Source organism: Convolutriloba macropyga, chromosome 1, assembly GCF_964194025.1.
Source record: "Convolutriloba macropyga chromosome 1, txConMacr16.3, whole genome shotgun sequence".
In the NCBI taxonomy this organism is placed as follows: domain Eukaryota; kingdom Metazoa; phylum Xenacoelomorpha; order Acoela; family Convolutidae; genus Convolutriloba; species Convolutriloba macropyga.
Window position 1 is genome coordinate 84,407,216 of NC_134468.1, and position 17,643 is coordinate 84,424,858.

The window sequence follows — 17,643 nt, forward strand, 5'->3', positions numbered from 1 at the left end:
GCTCATAAATCAATTTAACTCCTTTTTCAAAGGAAACTATAAATTGTCATTTTATCCTCCAAAATTCACAAAAACTGTGCTGGGAATTTCTCTCGGTATGTTTACGTTAGTTTACAATCAAAGCCTGCAATAGCCATTATTTGGAAATATGGAGTGGGTGCGTTGACACAAAACATTAGGGGTGAATTTTGGGGCAAATTTACGGGAAATATCGATCGAAAGGTACAGAATTAGTGGGGATTGAGACGCCTAGATTTTGTCAGATCAAATGTTTTGCTTCTCTCAAATCAAGCAAAACTGTAAATGCGTCACTTAGCGGCTTTAACCTGCTTGGAAAAATAACAATTTGAGGGTCGAAAATGTGTTATTAAAATCAACTAAACTTAGATTTGGACTGAAACCAGTCAAATGTTTATTTATGACTGCGACAGAGAAAACAACAACATAAAACCAGGACAGTTTTATGATATGTTCTTTAATTATTTTTTACAATACCTGCGCGTTTTGTGAGTTAATTCTGATTAACGAAGTCAATTTTCTATAAAGTTAGAATTCGAGTATTTTTGGTTAATTTTATGCGGTCAGCGCGCGTCGCCAGGACTTGATGAGTTTTTACAGCAGGTATAAAGCTACATGCTGAAAAGTTTTACAATACGTTAGTAGAATTCTCGGAGGCGTTGTTGAGTATAATCAAAATTGCATACATTTACCGTCAATTAGGCCTTGTTTTACACGTATATAGCCGAGTTATTTTCATGTTTTTAATTTTAATGAGGCTCCGATTTTTAATTAGTTGACGCGCTTTGTTGCTCTTTTGGCGTTCTTAATTGAAAAATTATCGACTGTAGGTCGCGAGTGTGGTGCTTTTCAATTTTATACCACAGCGTGAGAACTCAGAGAACATAAGCGAAAAGTTTTGATTAAAAAGTCACAATGGTGGCTTTAAGACTCGTTTGGTGTTTTTTAAACCATCATTACTCTTATTTTGAATGAGTAAATGTATAAATTGAATTGGTTATTCGTCGTCAACTAGACTAGCCTTTAAATCAGAAACAGCTCCCTCAAAACATAAAAAGCTGCACTCACTCGCAAATATGTTGCTTTAAGCCTTTTCTGTTCAGCTGTTAAATGCAAATTATTGGCGAGTTATCTTCACTTACGGCTCGGAACAGCTGTTGAATTTTTATTAAACTTTTACTCAATTTTATAATCAAGACGTACACGAAAACAATACATTTGTTGGTAAATAACAACAACTATATCATTTGAATGTGGTGTGGCCTACAAGAAAACATCTATCTCTTATTTATAACTGGCTTTGGTTATTACAAAAATTATTATTAGTTTGGTGCTGAATTCATAGTGTAGTCATACTTTGGTTATTAACTTTGCTAAAATAACATTGATCATTGGGGTGGAAAAATTGGTCGCCAAACATTTAATTTCACCAAATTAGTGATTTTTCACATGTTGGTGCAACTTTTGAATTTTCACGCTTGGCGTTACCTTCGCTTTTTATGCGTACACAAATTCATATAAATTCGTTTGTGATAAAAACCTTGGTCCCAAACTTTGAAGCCAGAATTTATCGTCGTCATCAAACTAAAACTATAATATTTGACTTTTATTTTTTCGATTATTATATCACTTAGATACTTATAAATCGAGCTGACCAAATTTACCCGAGTGGAAGATTATAGCATTATATAAATTTTAATCAAAATGGGCAACAAAGTGGGCGCACTTCGCAAGCTCTCGGCTTGTACGAGTTCCGAGTACGACTTGGCCGGACGATATGGAAAAAACCGAGGCGGGAAGAAAACAAAATGCGGCGACGGCAGCATTGAGTGCGAGGTACACATTTTCAACCATCCCCCCTCGCCCGCCCCCACAACCCCAAATCTTAGCCCCTATTCCTGGAACAATAATTCCCTGCCGTCCAATTTTAATAGCTACTATCAAAATCAACAAACAATTTTTGATGATGAAACAGACATGCTGTCCAAAATTGGGATTTTGTTGAGCTCGGCTGACCTGAATAAACGAATGCAGGAAAATTTGCAGGCACAGGATGACCCTTTGACCTTGTCGGTAGCCCAAGGTGACCTCTTCTGTGCCAAATACGAATACAACCCAACGCAGACGTCCATGCATTCGATGCTAAATGAAAACGAACAAATTCTGAACTTGACTCAAAACGAATTCTGCTTTCTGCTAGATCAACATTCGGCCGACCGCAACTGGGTCAAAATCGTGAACAAGAAGAACAGATTCGGCTGGGTACCTGCCAGCTACCTGCTGCCAGTGAAAGAGGTCACGGAATCCGTTAACTGGTACCACGGGTTGTTGTCAAAAAACGGAGCAGAGGTCATTTTGAGCAACGGGGTCAACGGAAGTTTCCTGGTCCGCGAAAGTGAAAGTTCTCCCGGCAAAGTCACTCTTTCGATGCATTTCGACGTGAAAATTTACCACTATAGAATTTTAATCGATCACGCCGGCAAGTATCATATAAACATGGACAAAGCCTTTAATTCCATCTATGACTTAGTGCAATATCATACTACAAGTTCAGACGGGCTAATTTCCAAACTCATTTTCCCAGTGCCCTCCCAGGGCGCCTGTACTCAATCACCCATTCAAGGCCAGCAGCTTTTGTGCTCGTCGTTTACGTACAGCATGCTTAGAAACTCGCTTGCCGAATCGATTGTTCACAACTCGAACAAGTTCAAAGAAATTTATTCAACCGCGACCCCCGAAATGGCATTAAGGCATGAAAACTTGAGTGAAAAAGTTTCGACAAGCACGGACAATTCCACTTCTGAGCACAGATACGAGAATTACGACGAAGCAATTCGAAACTACAAAAGCCAACTTAGCTATCCACCGGAACAAACGCCGGATTCTAATGAAGCAAAAATAATTACATCAAACCCAAAAATAGCCACACTGTAAAACTGAAAACAAAAATTGCTAAACTTGATAAAAGTGATAAATTTTGATAGAAAATGAGATTAATTTTCTATGATGAACGATGTCTGCAGTTTACACGATGTTCACAAATTGCAGAAAACTGTATTTTATTAGTTAATTTTACAGTAATGTTCTTTTTAACGTGAAATATAAAGCATGGAGATTTATTTTAATGATGAACGGTGATACATAGGGAGGCTTGATAAAGCTCGACTACGGGTGTGTTAGAGGGTGTCTCTGAAGGCGCAACTACTGTTGAAAATGGACCAGTACTGGATTCGAACCAGCATCGCTTACCTGCAAGCCTAGTGTGCTACCCATTTACACCAACTGGTCTTAAGCTCTCGAATTTGGGCATCTATTATAACCGTTCTCAGGTTCTTTCTTGCTCCTCGAGGCTTCTTTTTTCTAGCCAAGTATACGATGAAAAAGCAAGAGCTTCTTGACAAGCATATCTTATGCACAATTTACAGTAGGCTGTTCTCTCTCAACCTGACAAAACGCATTCTTATTTGACGTTCCGGCCCTCCTCATCCGCAAACATTGCGCTAATTTAAAAAAGAGGAGAACAAAAGATGGTCTTTAACCGACAGTTTGCGGCTTTGATAACTTCTAAAGAAATAACAGTATGAGGTATAGTAAGTCCCATAAAGTTGCAACGCAAGCGAACGTTCGAAAAACTCCTGGCAAGCAAATGAACATCAAAGTGCTAATATCTGCATGTTTTAAATTTGAACTTTGATCTTTGAGACGTTCGATAGCGTTGCAACTTTATGGAACTGACTATAAACAGTACCTAGTTTTAATTAATGATCGGAGACCACAAATGAGCATCCTTCGAAATCTGATGGCAAAATGATTGATTGAAACACGTTGTTTTGAGATCAAATGAGCAAAAATACGTCATGCAAAAACAGTATTTTGCAAGAATTGTACATCTAATTATTAAACTCTTTAGCTGTACGGTTTTTTGAACTTCATTTCAATTTTCGAAAGTGTTTTTAAAGAGTTTTTTTGCATTATCAAGATGTTTCTTAGGTAAGTGCAATGTAGTCATGAGATTATGTACCGAACCAATTGAATTAACGGTTTTCTTTTATTAAACTGTAAAATTATGATGACGTTAAAAGTCGTTTTGAAACTTTGGCCTCAAAGCATCTGAATAGAATGAGAAAAACTTATTATGACCATAAATAAATGGTGGAAAAAAATGGTTCAATTTATCTCATAAAGCACTGACAACACATTTTCACCGATTCAACTTTTGTCATTTTGTCAACTTGTCATAAACGACAAATTGAAAACACCTAAAATCTATTATTTAAATTATGGGGAAAATTAATTTTTTGAATCCGTGCAATTTAATGGATTTTAGCGCCAAGAGACAATAATTTTCGAAATATGAAAAATATTTATGCTTCACGAGCATAAAATTTTGTCCAAAGAGAAAATTTACACTTCTTCGAAATTTCACAATTACTGAAAAATTGGTTCAAATTTTGTGCCAACACTGAGCAAAACTGTGAACATTGAAAACTACAAGGAAGCTTGGTAATTTGCGATTGCACATAAGGTTCCGACACCGCTAATCAACAGTTTTGGCATAATTGTCTACCAAATGAGGAACAAGTAGAAAAACTGAAAAATTCAAGTCCTTTTTAAAAAACTGGTGAATGAAGGAAAAGATAGCCTACAAAGCTAACAAAACAGTGGAGTAAAAATCGATGCATTAGATTGACGAGAAATGCCAATTTTAAGAAAGCGAGTCAAGACAATCAGCACAATCAAACAACAAAAACAAACATCAATTACATCAAAACGTTTATGTTCGTTTTAAAAAACAAAACTTAATAACAAAGTCAAAATAGAGCCAGATAAAATTGAAGCTAAACAAAATAACCTGTAATTCACCAGAAAAGATATGGAACCATACCATAATAAGGCTGGGTAACAAATAGACAAAAAACAGTAAATTTGAAAAGTCGCTTTTTTTAAAACGATTAATTTCAAATTAACGAAAACAATTAGAACTCAACTAACATATCCCACAGGTTTACAATTACCAATGCTGCTATAAAAACGAATTAAGAACTGTCGAAAATTAGTTTTTTATGCGGCTACAAAAAGAACAAAAAATAGATAAAAAACAAAAAATCATTTTAAACTTGCTAGAAAGCGCTTTCTAAGCCGTAAAGCCATAATTTGGCACTCGAAACATGTTTGATTGCACCTTCGTTGATTACCAAAATTGTATTATGTGACATCTCATTATTGAAATTAGGCAACAACTAGACAGAAAACAAAAAGACGCAAAATTAAGTAAAATTTAATTTTTTTTGAAAAAAAAGGATATCCAAAGACATGAAAGCCATTTTTTACAAAATGAAACGATTAACTAGTTTCGATATGAGATCTGTAATCATCCAGAATATGTCTTATGTGTACAATAAGAACGTCAAATATGACAAAAATCAAAAATTAATTTACTTTTTTTGTGAAAAGCCCGTACCGAAGCCAGTAAAGTCACAACGAGATCTTTAATAACAATAGATTATGTGACACCAATCCTCTTTGAGATCTTACCATGACAACAAAACTTTCATATTTGGCCTGTAATTAACGAGACTAGATAACAAAAAGACACAAAAGGGAAAAAGGGCAAAATTAGGGTGTTTTTTTTTTATTTTGGAAAACAATTCTTCCAAAATCATGAAAGCCATCAGCTATCTTTCGATATCAGAACATTGGCTCATCTAGTCTTCCTTAAAAACCAATGAAACCGGCCACTTTACCGGAAATTTCATACGACTAAAAAGACAAAGTAAAAACGACAGTTGAAGACAAAATTAAACGAAATCAATTAAATTCTTCAAGTAAGGAGTGTCGAAGCCGTAATAACCATAATCTGTATGTTTAAGAAATTTAATATAACCAATTGTGTCTTATTTTGAACGCCAGTAATGTGATATATGAACTGTCAATAAAGTGATATCGTGACAAAACTAGAAAGCATTAAAAGTGTGCGAATACCTACAAAAAAAATCTGAAATCTGGTAAAATCAAAGCCAGAAAACCATATCTTTAGGCCTTAAAAGGCAACAAAGACCAAAATTTGTATTCAGTAGCAAAAAGAAGCATTCTTTCGTTGCTGACACTAATCAACAAGTTGATCCAATTAAGAGAAAAACGGAGGCAAACTTCAAAAAGCCATTTTTTTTAAAAATCAAATATTTTTCAAAAAACGACCTTAAAATTGCGAGCAATCAACAAGATGAATAATTTGAATCTAAGTAGGAAGTCAATCAGACCTATCTCTAGTGAGATTTGAGCTGATTCTCTTATTTAAATAATATAATAAATATCGAATTTTTTAATTAAAAAAATGACTGATCAAAATTCTAATTATTTTATGGGTTTTTACAGTTCAAGATTGGTCCAAAACTACTCCTGCTAATGCTGTTTGTCAAATAAGAACACTTAATGTTTCAAATATTATAGATATAGATATTTTGGTAGTTAAAAATCAAAAATAAATGCTTCGTTTTTGATAATCAGCAAATAACATTTGCAAAAATGGCAATATTTTAAATACAGAGCACTCTCAACGGGTTTTGAATTAGACATAGCACCCTTTTGAGTCTGCAAAGACTGTTTTAGTGGTGTTTGGTTGTGCACTTCCTACAAACTTAATCAGGAGGGACTAAAGAAACCTATTTCGTGCTGTTCTTGATGAAAAAGTATGAATTCACTTTATTTTCTCTGAGTTAAAACCTCTATAATTCCCTGTAAATAACAAAAAACAAGAAAAAATCTTTTTATTTCTATATTTTACGCTGGACAAGCTTTCTAATGATACCACTCAAAACTCTCTACGATGAATATATCGATCGGCCAAAATTGCCTGATTAAAAAAAAACCCATTTGAGTATATAGTTCCTCCCCCCTCAAGTGGTGTCGGAACAATAAACAAATAAATGGCAGTTTTCATTGCTTACTAAACAATATATTTTGAAGCGAGTATGCATACCCCACGTTCCACCATAACAATATTTAACGATATGTTAATTTGGAAGAATTTGAAGAAAAACTTTTTGGCAAATAAATATATAAGAGTACCTCGGATTAATTATTGCGGGGATAAAAACCAATTGACGATTGTAACTTACTCATATCTGAGCTTCTGAGATAATTTGGCATGTCAAGGGTATTTTAAGTAATGAGTTTTGCAAAGAAAGTTTTAGGCCTAGTTACACGTTTTATGGGGGAAAAGCCGTGATAAAATGCTTTTTAAGCTAAAAAGTTTATCGAGTAAGCAGTGCGGAAAGCCCTCTGATTAAATTCACGTGCGAAGTTTTTCATGCATTTCTGAGTCCATATGCTGTCATTGTATAAGGTCTAATACGGGTGACAAGGAGCTGGATAAACATTTAATTTTGATTATGAGGAATTTTTTCCGCTATTGCATGTGCTGTTTCATTAATTGTCGGTTGTTAAATTGACTTGCTCAGTTAAAACTAGATGTAATATGTGGTTTATTTTCCCTTTCAGCTGCGGGTACTGTCCCTGGGCGAGACTGGATCGTTGTCTTGTAAGATCTTACAAGGTTCTTGCAAAAAATGTTTATCTTGTAACATCTTGTAAGGCGAATTATTATCTTGTAAGATTCTGTTAGAAAATCTTGTAAGATCTTACAAGATAACCATTCGGAATTGACCCGGGGTGCCAAAAAACATCGATCATCGTCGTTCAATTGGCGGGCGATCCAGGCGGCTTCTTTGAATTTCCAAATGCGCCTGGAAATTGGGTATGAAACCGGGGAATTGCCTCTGCTTTCCTGTGGAAAATCGTAATAGATTGAGTATGATTGACTTCTAGTACTGTTTCGCCCTCTCTATATCGAAGCCTCAATTGGCCTGACCGGTGGGGCTAGAATTGTTTATATCGTAAGAGCGTCTCGTTGTTTTTGTTTAGCAAGTCTTACCGGGATATCATGGGGATATTAATTTTTACAATTGGGACCTCTGCGGCGTCATGCTTTTTTTTCTGTTTAGCTAAAGTTCTTAGAACCGGTTCAACCCGAAAAGACCATACGCTACTCAGGTTTTGCAAAATTTTGGACAAGGGAAAAACGGTATGCTTATCTAGCCCGATATGCCAAAGGAAGGCAGTATAAGCCACACTGCAAAGATAGCCAATCGCGAATGAATTGACTTGAAAAATAACTGCAACTTAAGAATTAAGCTAAACAGAAAAAAAATGACGCCGCAGAGGTCACAATTGTAAAATTTAATATCCACATGATCTCCCGGTAAGACTTGATAAACAAAAACAACGAGACGCTCTTACGATATAAACAATTCTAGCCCCACCGGTCAGGCCAATTGAGGCTTCGATATAGAGAGGGCGAAACAGTACTAGAAATCAATCATGCTTAAACATTTACGATTTTCCACAGGAAAGCAGAGACAACTCCCCGGTTTCATGACCAAATTCCAGGCGCAGTTGGAAATTTGAAGAAGCTTCCTGGATCGCATGCCAATTGAACGACGATGATCAATGATTCTTGACACCCCGGGACAATTCCGAATGGTTATCTTGTAAGATCTTACAATGTTTTCCAACAGAATCTTACAAGGCAATAGTTCGCCTAACAAGAATCTTACAAGATAGCAATTCGCCTTTAGAAGATCTTACAACATAAACATTTTTTGCAAGAATCTTGTAAGATCTTACAAGATATCGATCCAGTCTAGCCCAGGGACAGTACCCGCAACTGAAAACGAAAAAAATACATATTACATCTATTTTTAACTGAGCTCGTCAATTTAACAACCGACAATTATTGAAACAGCACATGCAACAGCGGGAAATATTTACCATAATCAACATTAAATGTTCATCCAGCTCCTTGTCACACGTATTAGACCTTATACAATGACACCACATGGACTCTCAGAAAGGCAGGAAATGGTTTTGCAAGTAAATTTAATCAGAGGATTTTCCGAATTGCTTACTCGATAAACGTTTTAGCTTAAAAAGCATTTTAAGAAACGCTTTGTAAAACCAGCGCATTTCGACGCATTTCTTACATTGTACAAAGTTCCTGCGCATTTCAGCACATTTCAGCACATTATTTTGCAAGGTTTTACTATTATAGCAAAGTCAAAAACTGATACAAATTTAGTACCAGTGCCATTATCTGATCGTATGCCAATATTGCAATAATTTAGTTCGTTGTTTTATAAATTCTGCGAAATCTTTTTTCGGTTCTGTGAAAAGCATGTACTGAATTTAAAAAACCCTGTTTGATTAGATATGCTACTGAAAATCTAGCAAGTTACGTTTCTAAGGTCAACCCGTTTTTGATTTGAAAGGTAACGAACAGGAGAAAAATAATGATTGACAACTTCGTTTTCAACCGGGTTTCGATCTAGTGTGCAACAGCACTTGTTTTCCACTTAACGAATTGAAATAAAGCCTCTCTTAATAGTAAAAGCAGTTAAAGATAAAGCGGTTTATTATACAAAAAATCAATATCATTGCAAAATTGGCAGCTTATATCCTTGTTATCAGTTTCGTGTATTTTATCTATTGCATTATGCCCCGATTGTTGCAAAGCTGCATGATTTTGAGCCTCACAAAACTTATCGAAAATTCTCAAACATTTCTCATCGAATTCTTCGCTGTACTTTTTTTTCACGAACTCAGACTGCTAAATTTCATACAGATCATTACAGTGCAGAGGTATACCCAAATCCTCACGGACAGATATGCCCGATGTGTGTATCTCGTGTTCGTTTTTACTATGTTAATACATTGAAAGTGGTACAATATTGCGGAAAATAGCTACTTTAGCAGAAACCGGCAAAATGGAAGGGAATATCGTATCCCGTGTTCGCAAATGTGTCCTAATTTTAGCCGCGGAATACAAGTACAAACTTAATAACCTATTTTTCGCGCGAGTTGTATCACGCATCCGCTCAATTTACGTATCAATTTTTCGCACACAATGTAGCTCAATTTCGCATATAACCCGCAATTAAGCCTAATTTAATGCGCTTTGAGCCTCAAAGTGATTATTAAAGCTTTATTAACTACTTTTGTTAAAAGGAACCATTAATTGTCTTATTAATAAGAACTTCTTCGATTTTATTAAAGCTTTATTACTACTTTTGTTAAAACGAACTCCCACATTATGCTGATTATACTGAGAAGTACTCCAACATTAACAAACAAAGCCTTTTCAAGTGAGGGATTTTTCGAAAAAAAATCAATTTTTGTGGCACTGGGACGTACACCATATATGCCACAAAATAGATTCGACCAGTGAAAATAGATTTGGCCAATGAAAATAGATTTGGCCAATGAAAATTGATTCGGCCGCTCCCACATTGACAAAGAAAGCCTTTTTTCAGAGGGATTGGCACTTTTGAAAGCCTTTTGGCACTGGGACGTACACCATATATTTCACTAAATAGGTTCGACCAGTGAAAATAGATGTGGTCAATGAAAATAGATTTGACAAGTGAAAATAGATTCGGCCACTCACACATTGAAAAACAAAGCCTTTTTTCAGAGGGATTATTCGGAAAAAAAATCACTTTTTGTGGCACTGGGACGTACATCAAATATTTCACCAAATAGCTACGGCCAGTACCACATTGACAGTCACCTGGCTCCATTCGTTGGTCTATGGAGCTGAAATAAATAAGCATTTGTCAGAAAATTTAATTAAGATTCTAAATCTCAATGTTATTAAAATATGCAACATAGAAACAAGTACCGAGAAGTGAGTGAAGTGAAACTCAGAGAGCCGCTGCATTTAAATTTGATTGCATAATTGTTCTGTAATCCTCATCTGGGGTGTTGTTTATCAGAGTTGCTATCAGGGTTATTTTTAGCAGCTTCAAAACGTAATCTCTACATTCGGCGATTTTGATCATTCTTATAACATTATACTGGCTTTCTAGTTTTTTGACATCTCATTTCTCACCGAGATATTCGTCCAGGAGATAAGTGGGGATGTCATCATTTTTCGTCGGTTTTAAGGCATATCTGATCTGATGTTTGCTCTCCGTTACACCCAACGCCTTTCTCAGCTGCTCGTTTACGGGAAAAAACTCTTTTGACAGCTGTGTTGAGGGCTTTTTTGCCATCCAAACCAATTCTACGTTTGATCGCTGACAACAAGAAGAATAATATATCAGCATCTGATGTTTGCTGAGGTAATTCAAAGACAACGATCTTGTGGTAGTTTTCTTCGTGGCTTTCATTGGCAAGGCTGACTAGACGAACAGGAATCCTTGTTGATATTGATTCGTTGTCCAATCTTATCAACTTTGCTACCGCACAGCAATCTCGAAACCTGTATACCAGAGAAGATATGCGACACTTCCTGTTGTTGTCATAGAAAACCTCATCGGAGACCTTGACAATTCCATTCAAGCACGGAACGAATGTCAAGGGGGTCGATCTCTCTTCAGCTGGTATGCTTCCGAGCAAAGTAGCAATTGGGTTGGGTGAAGCAATGTAGCGCTCTGACTGAAAATGAGCTGAAACAGAAGACATTTGAACAAAATGTTGACCAGTTGTGTTATTTTCTGAAATATCCCTCAGTTATATTTTTGCTGAATGGAGCTTGAAGTTACATTGAGATTACTGAATATCAGATTTTTCAGGCTTTTACTTATATTCAAGCATCAAGTTCTTTTATGATGATTCTTTTCAAAGTGTGAAAAAAAATTAATTTCTGAAAAGTCCCTCAATTTCAAATTAGGGTTCTGGAAAAAGAAATTACCATCAACTGAGTTTCTCGATTGCCGCCTAACTACTTCTTCATCTCTACGGTCATTCACGCGGTCTTTTTTCCGTTCTTTTTCAACGGGCTGTGATGAAGCTACAGATTCCGCCAGGCGCCTGTCTCGCATGCACGTCCAGTTTGCAGATCTGAGTTGCTGGTAGTCGATTACTTCGGGCTCTTGATGATGCTCCGTTTGAACCACCATGCACTGCAGAAAGGGATCGGTAGTCACTAATGTTCCTGATCGCATCTGTTCATTGGTGATTGATCTCCCTGCATTTCGCTCATGCAATGTTGGAAGGTCACTGAGTGAGCGTACGCTCTCGCCGACAAAATGTACCCGCTCATGAACCATTCTGTTCCATGATCCTTGTGCAGTGACTGCTGTTTGCGATCCTGGCCGCAATGGGCCTGCCACCTGTATTATGCATTTTCGAATTGGCCAATTTTTGCGACATTTGGCAAGCAAGCTCATCGGGGATCTTAATTGTCCCATTTTTGGACCACTGCTGATATCTCACTGCAACTTCCCAGGAAGATTTGAACCCTTTGACAGTTGCCCCTTCCCAAATTTCTATGAGTGGATCCAGCACTTGAATGTTTTCGTTAACTTTAAAGAAGTTGGATAGCATGGTGAGGTTTTCGAATAGATTAGAGACTATGAAGACAAGAGGTCTAACCAGCAATGAAATAATTTTAAAAATGATTTGCTGGCAACAAGATTTATTTCGACTGTCAGTCTCTTTATTGAATCATGATTTATTTTGAGTCGGCAGGTGCAGACTCAAAATTTGACTCTACTGGTTTCACCACATAGTTTTGAGTCTATAGGTTTCACCACCAAGAGTTTTGAGTCTATAGGAATTGCCACTTATAGTTTTGATTCTAAAAAGTTTTGCCACGTACGAAACAAGTATCCCTCAAATGTTACTCTAGTTTCAAAGAACTTCTCACATTGAGATTGCATCATCAAAATATCAAATCAATTTCTTTTACCGAAATTTCCCTTAGTTTTCGAAAAAGTTTTCATATTCACTGTGCATCAAATCAAATCAATATATCAAATCACCTTTTTTAAAGCGAGGACTCCTGGCTGATAAGCAATTTGATTTGAGGCAACACATGACAATATGCGGAGAACAAGAAACAAATTGGTCGTGGAAGTTCGGTGACAATTGTTTTGTGAACACCAGGGATAACACCAATTACCTCCATGAAGACACAATGGACTGCAAAGTTTTCAACTCTGTTTCAGTGTTTATAAATTTGTTCCTTATTTATAAATGGTTGTTATTGGTTCCTTAATTATAAATGGTCATTGTATGAGAACTTTACTATGATTTAATACCTTTCTCCTAGAGAACAGTGTCAGAGCAAAGGGTTCAGAGAAAAAGTTGGGTTAGAATATCTGATAAAGGATATTGCCGAGGAGTGAAATGTTATCCAACTGAAAAAGGGCGGGTCTCATTGACAATCTAACCCATCTAAGTCATTGTCAAAGCTAGTTGTAATCGCTGAGGGATTTTTCAGAAAAAAATCAATTGGGCGTGAACACTTGGCTAAGATTTGTTGTTGATTTTCGTGTGATGCTCTCTTTCTCAGCTCCTATCAGAACTGAAAAAAAATTGACCATATATATATATGTTTGATTACAGACCATAACATATAATTATGGCAATCAACAGTAATTATACATTAACACAATTGTACCATAATTACCTATCTGACACATACAACAGTTCAAAAATATACAGCGACTAACAAAAAAGGTTTTCTGAGCCATGCTCTCAATTCGGGTTCATGGCCAGGTCCTCTTTTAATCGAAGTTTTGAGGACATATTGAGGTTGCCGTTCGATGGCCTGAAAACGGGGTTTTGGTTGTCTGGAAGTTTCGGACCCGATGACCGATGATGCCGAGGAAGCTGCAAAATTTTGCTCGTAAAAGTCGTGCAGATCCAACTTTTCATTGATTTGCTGCCAGGTAAAAATCACAGCCTCTTTTTCATGCGATTGCTAAAACAATGATATCTTTGGAAACGTGTATTAAGAAGCATAATGCACCTAAAGTTATATGCAATATAAGAAAATTTTCGATGATTTAATTGATCGCAGGCACTCACATGTTCTTTTAGATCCTCCAACCAGTTGCATAGAATTGACCGGACCATGGTTCTCAAGTAATCGGTTGACAGTGCCACTCCGTTGACATTCAGCCAAAGCTGCTGCAGATCCATTTTCTCACCAACATTTTGCAAACGATCACATGTGAAGAGTATCGCAAGAGCTGGAAAAATTGGCATTGAACTGGTACCAGTTGCTGCGTATTCCTCCAAATACCTGACTGATCTCCTGACTAGAAAAAAACATCTATGAAGTCTTATAATTTATTTATACATCTTTGTCAAGAGTTTTTAGGAAAACTGAATATTTTCTGAAAATTCCCTCTACTGAAAAATTGGTTTAGTTACTCCTGTTTTGTAAGCCAAACAATTCGTAAAGATCAACCAAAAGTATTAGGGCGTGATTTTTACCTATATCAAATGAAGCAACGAATCCCATTTCCAGTCCTACTGTATCTGATGTGAATCTTGTCTTGTAAATTGTGTCATACGGCAGATAAAACCCTTGTCCAGCCTCGATCTGCACTTTGCGACAACTTCCACTGAGCAACAAATGACTACCGAAGAATTTTCGCCTTAAACATGATTAATTATGGAACCACGAATAATTTTAAATTGATTATGACTAATTAAGATGATCAATTATAGATTTTAGGCCAGGAAGTTAGAATTTATATTAGAGTTTAGGAACTAACGGTTCTCCTTCAGAGTCGTATTCTCTAAACAGCTTCACATTGATTGAGGTACCTGACACCACAAAAACCTCCCTCTTGCCAGACAATACTGTTATTACTTTGAAATTCAAAACAAGGCTCCAGTTTGAGATCGCACCCTCCTGGCTAAAGAAAGCTATTTTCTCAACACTTGATGCTTGCTTCGCTGGTGGAAGAAATCTACTGTACAGAATTTGCAGCGACAAAATTGGGTGCATCAAAATTGTTCAACGTTTTCAAAACTAACAAACAAAAAGAGGGACATAAAATCTGTGATTAAACAATAGTAGATATCAATTGGATCCTAATTTGATACAGGTTAAGATGTAATTGTCAGAGAAAGATTACTGCTGATGTCAAAATCGTCCACATAGAGAGGATTCCATCAACTTCTCTGTGCGTGGAACTTTTTGGCAAAAGTGGCAGGTGACATTTTTTCCTCCGAACTTTTCATCTGAAGAAAAAAAACAGATAAGTAACTAAAAAAGTGATAGGAAAAAAAGAAGGAAATAAAAAAAGTTTCCAAAGAGATCTTTTTTGAGAAATCCCTCTTGTTATAACATCTCAAAACAAAAGTCTGACAATTGATTCTTCTCAGGCTAATATAGTATCCGATCAATTAAAAAGAGCAATTTCATTTTGTTCTGAAAAGACCCTCATCTTACCATGTCGTCTTTTCTTTTTACATTCACGAGTCTTGAAACCACTTCTCACTCGCTACTTGTTGTTTTATCGTCCAGTTCCATAAAAAGTTGTGTCAGCTGTATTGCAGTCTGTTTCGGCCTGTTTGTTAAAAGCACGACGCATCCAGGGCACTGACTTAGGTCTTGAATAATAAAAATATCTTTTTCCCAGAGAGAGTTTACTAGATCTGTGTCACACTCAAATTTTTCACAAATTTCTTCAATTCCATTGAGTAGTTGATTGGTCTCCTTCCTGTCCGCCCAAATCATGGTTTGTATGGTTGGCCCAGGTACATGAACAGCGGTGAATTTCGCTTGCCTAGGAGCAGGCACACAGGTCACTTTGGATGGTCCGGGAGCAGGCGCAGAGGTCACTTCGGATGGCCCTCGATTAGGCGCAGAGGTCACGTTGGATGGCCCGGGAGCAGGCGCAGAGGTCACGTTGGATGGCCTGAGAACAAATGATTGGTTGTCGTTGGCAGGCTTAGCTTCCGGTGGCACAGTTCGAATGGTCACCTGATTGAACCGTTTCAAGCATAACTTAGGGCCACACTCAGCAGAAGTTTGCTAAAACATTGACCCTGAACGTCTTTCAGCTCTTATTTTGGCAACTCCTTCTTGAATTCTTTCCCCAAGTCCGTCATTACAGGGTATTTTGTCCGAAACTTGTTCAAAGCTGTGAGTGCCAGTAATATAGCGCTTGATGTCGCCGTTGACTGGATCTGTTTGCGATAAAATGAAATTTCGGCGGTCCTCACACATAACGCCTCCCGTGTGATTGCGCAGGTTGTGTCCCTCTTCGGTCCACAGAAAACTCTTCCTGCAATAATGATCCAACTTTCATTGATCCTTTGCTCCACATTTGTGCCTCTGCAGAGTATCGTTTCTCTTGAATGTTCAATCACAAACTATTAAAAGAAAATTGCAGAATGTGCTTTCATTAGAGAATATTATACAAATTGTGCGATTAAGCACTTAAGTCGTGACTTTTTAAAGCAGTAGGTTTGATTAATTTGAAGTTGATAAAATATACTAACGGTTGCAGTGGAAGGTTCAGTGTATTTGATAGGAGCTCCGCGTTTCTTTCCAATAGGGGCTGGAACAACAACCAAACAATGAAACAAACGCTTTTTGAAAAGTTTTCCTAACAGTGAATTACCCTACCCCATCACCAATGTTGGATTCTCAAAGCTCAAGTCGAATTATTTTTTTCTGAAAATTCCCACAAACCGAACAAACCAATTAAGGATACAGCTAACATTGTCTGCTAACTATTGCCGATCGAGTTATCCTTGAGTTCCAATGGTGAACTTTTTTTGGACATTGTACTTTCTCTGAAATGAAGTGTTCAAGTAGTTTTGTGATTTATTTCTAAAATATCCCTCTTTTAGGTTTAGGACAAGTTTCTTCGAAGAAAAATCAAACCTAATTAATCAAAGCTCGAATAAACTTAATCATCATTTTGCAACCTAATTATATTGCTCAAGGAATTAAAAACAGAAAAATATTGTGACTTTTTTCTGAAAAATCCCTCCAAATTGTTTGATTATTGGCGAATTTTTATTTGTCAGTTTTGCTTTCTTGGTTAACAAAAACGGCATCTACATCAGTCTTTTCGGATCTTTCTTCAAAATAATTTTGGAGCTACTATTTATGAAAACCTAATTCTCCTCGGAAAAGAGAGATCTTTCAGAAGAAATCCCAAAGAAAATCCATTTATATAATATTTTTGACTTGCTATTTATGAAAACAAATTTGGAATGAAAATCTGCTTCAGCAAAAACTAGTAAAGCTTTTTTTGACGTCTTTGATTATTTGTAGTCACAATGTTTGAAGGTGACACTGTCACACTGTGCGGAATCACATTCCAAGGATGGTAATTTGGCGCCGATGTGTCTGGGAAATTGTTGCTTTCTAAACAGAGGCCGAGTAAATTTTGCAAAAATTCTGCAAAACCAACGAATCATTTGTGAGACTTATCAAATCAGCGGCGTCCTTATGTCTGGGAAATGAGTTTTCAAGTAGCAGCTCAGATTTTTGTTTTCAAATCCCTCCTCAGTTTGCTCTCGTTTTCTCAATCACGGCTCTGTAAATCAGCCGTTCTTGAAAATAGCTGTTCACAAAAATTTGAAATGTGTTTAAGTTTTGACTCTCTATCCGGTAATAAAAAAAGAAAGAATTTTTCAGAGAGTAATTTCTTCATCTGAATCCTACCAACAGTCATCAAGCAGTGAGGCGACGAGACCAGAGTGCAAGCGAGGTGCTCCACGAAAATACAATCTCGATGAAATCATTATGTGTGATTGTAAGTAGCTCCAATTTTCTTTTCTTTTTGCAAAACTTTGATTGTCGATTAG

The 17,643-nt window shown here is 36.6% G+C and overlaps 2 protein-coding genes across 2 annotated transcripts in view; one reads left to right on the forward strand and one right to left on the reverse strand.

Annotated features, from left to right (window-relative positions):
* The window catches only part of LOC142343601 (citrate synthase, mitochondrial-like), a 300,476-nt gene that overhangs the window by 191,833 nt on the left and 91,000 nt on the right, over window positions 1-17,643 (reverse strand). The gene's annotated exons all lie outside the window — the stretch shown is intronic.
* LOC142343585 (uncharacterized) lies at window positions 872-3,099 on the forward strand. Its single transcript, XM_075395185.1, has one exon. The coding sequence runs from the start codon at window positions 1,723-1,725 to the stop codon at window positions 2,950-2,952; it is 1,230 nt and encodes a 409-aa protein (XP_075251300.1). The 5' UTR covers window positions 872-1,722; the 3' UTR covers window positions 2,953-3,099.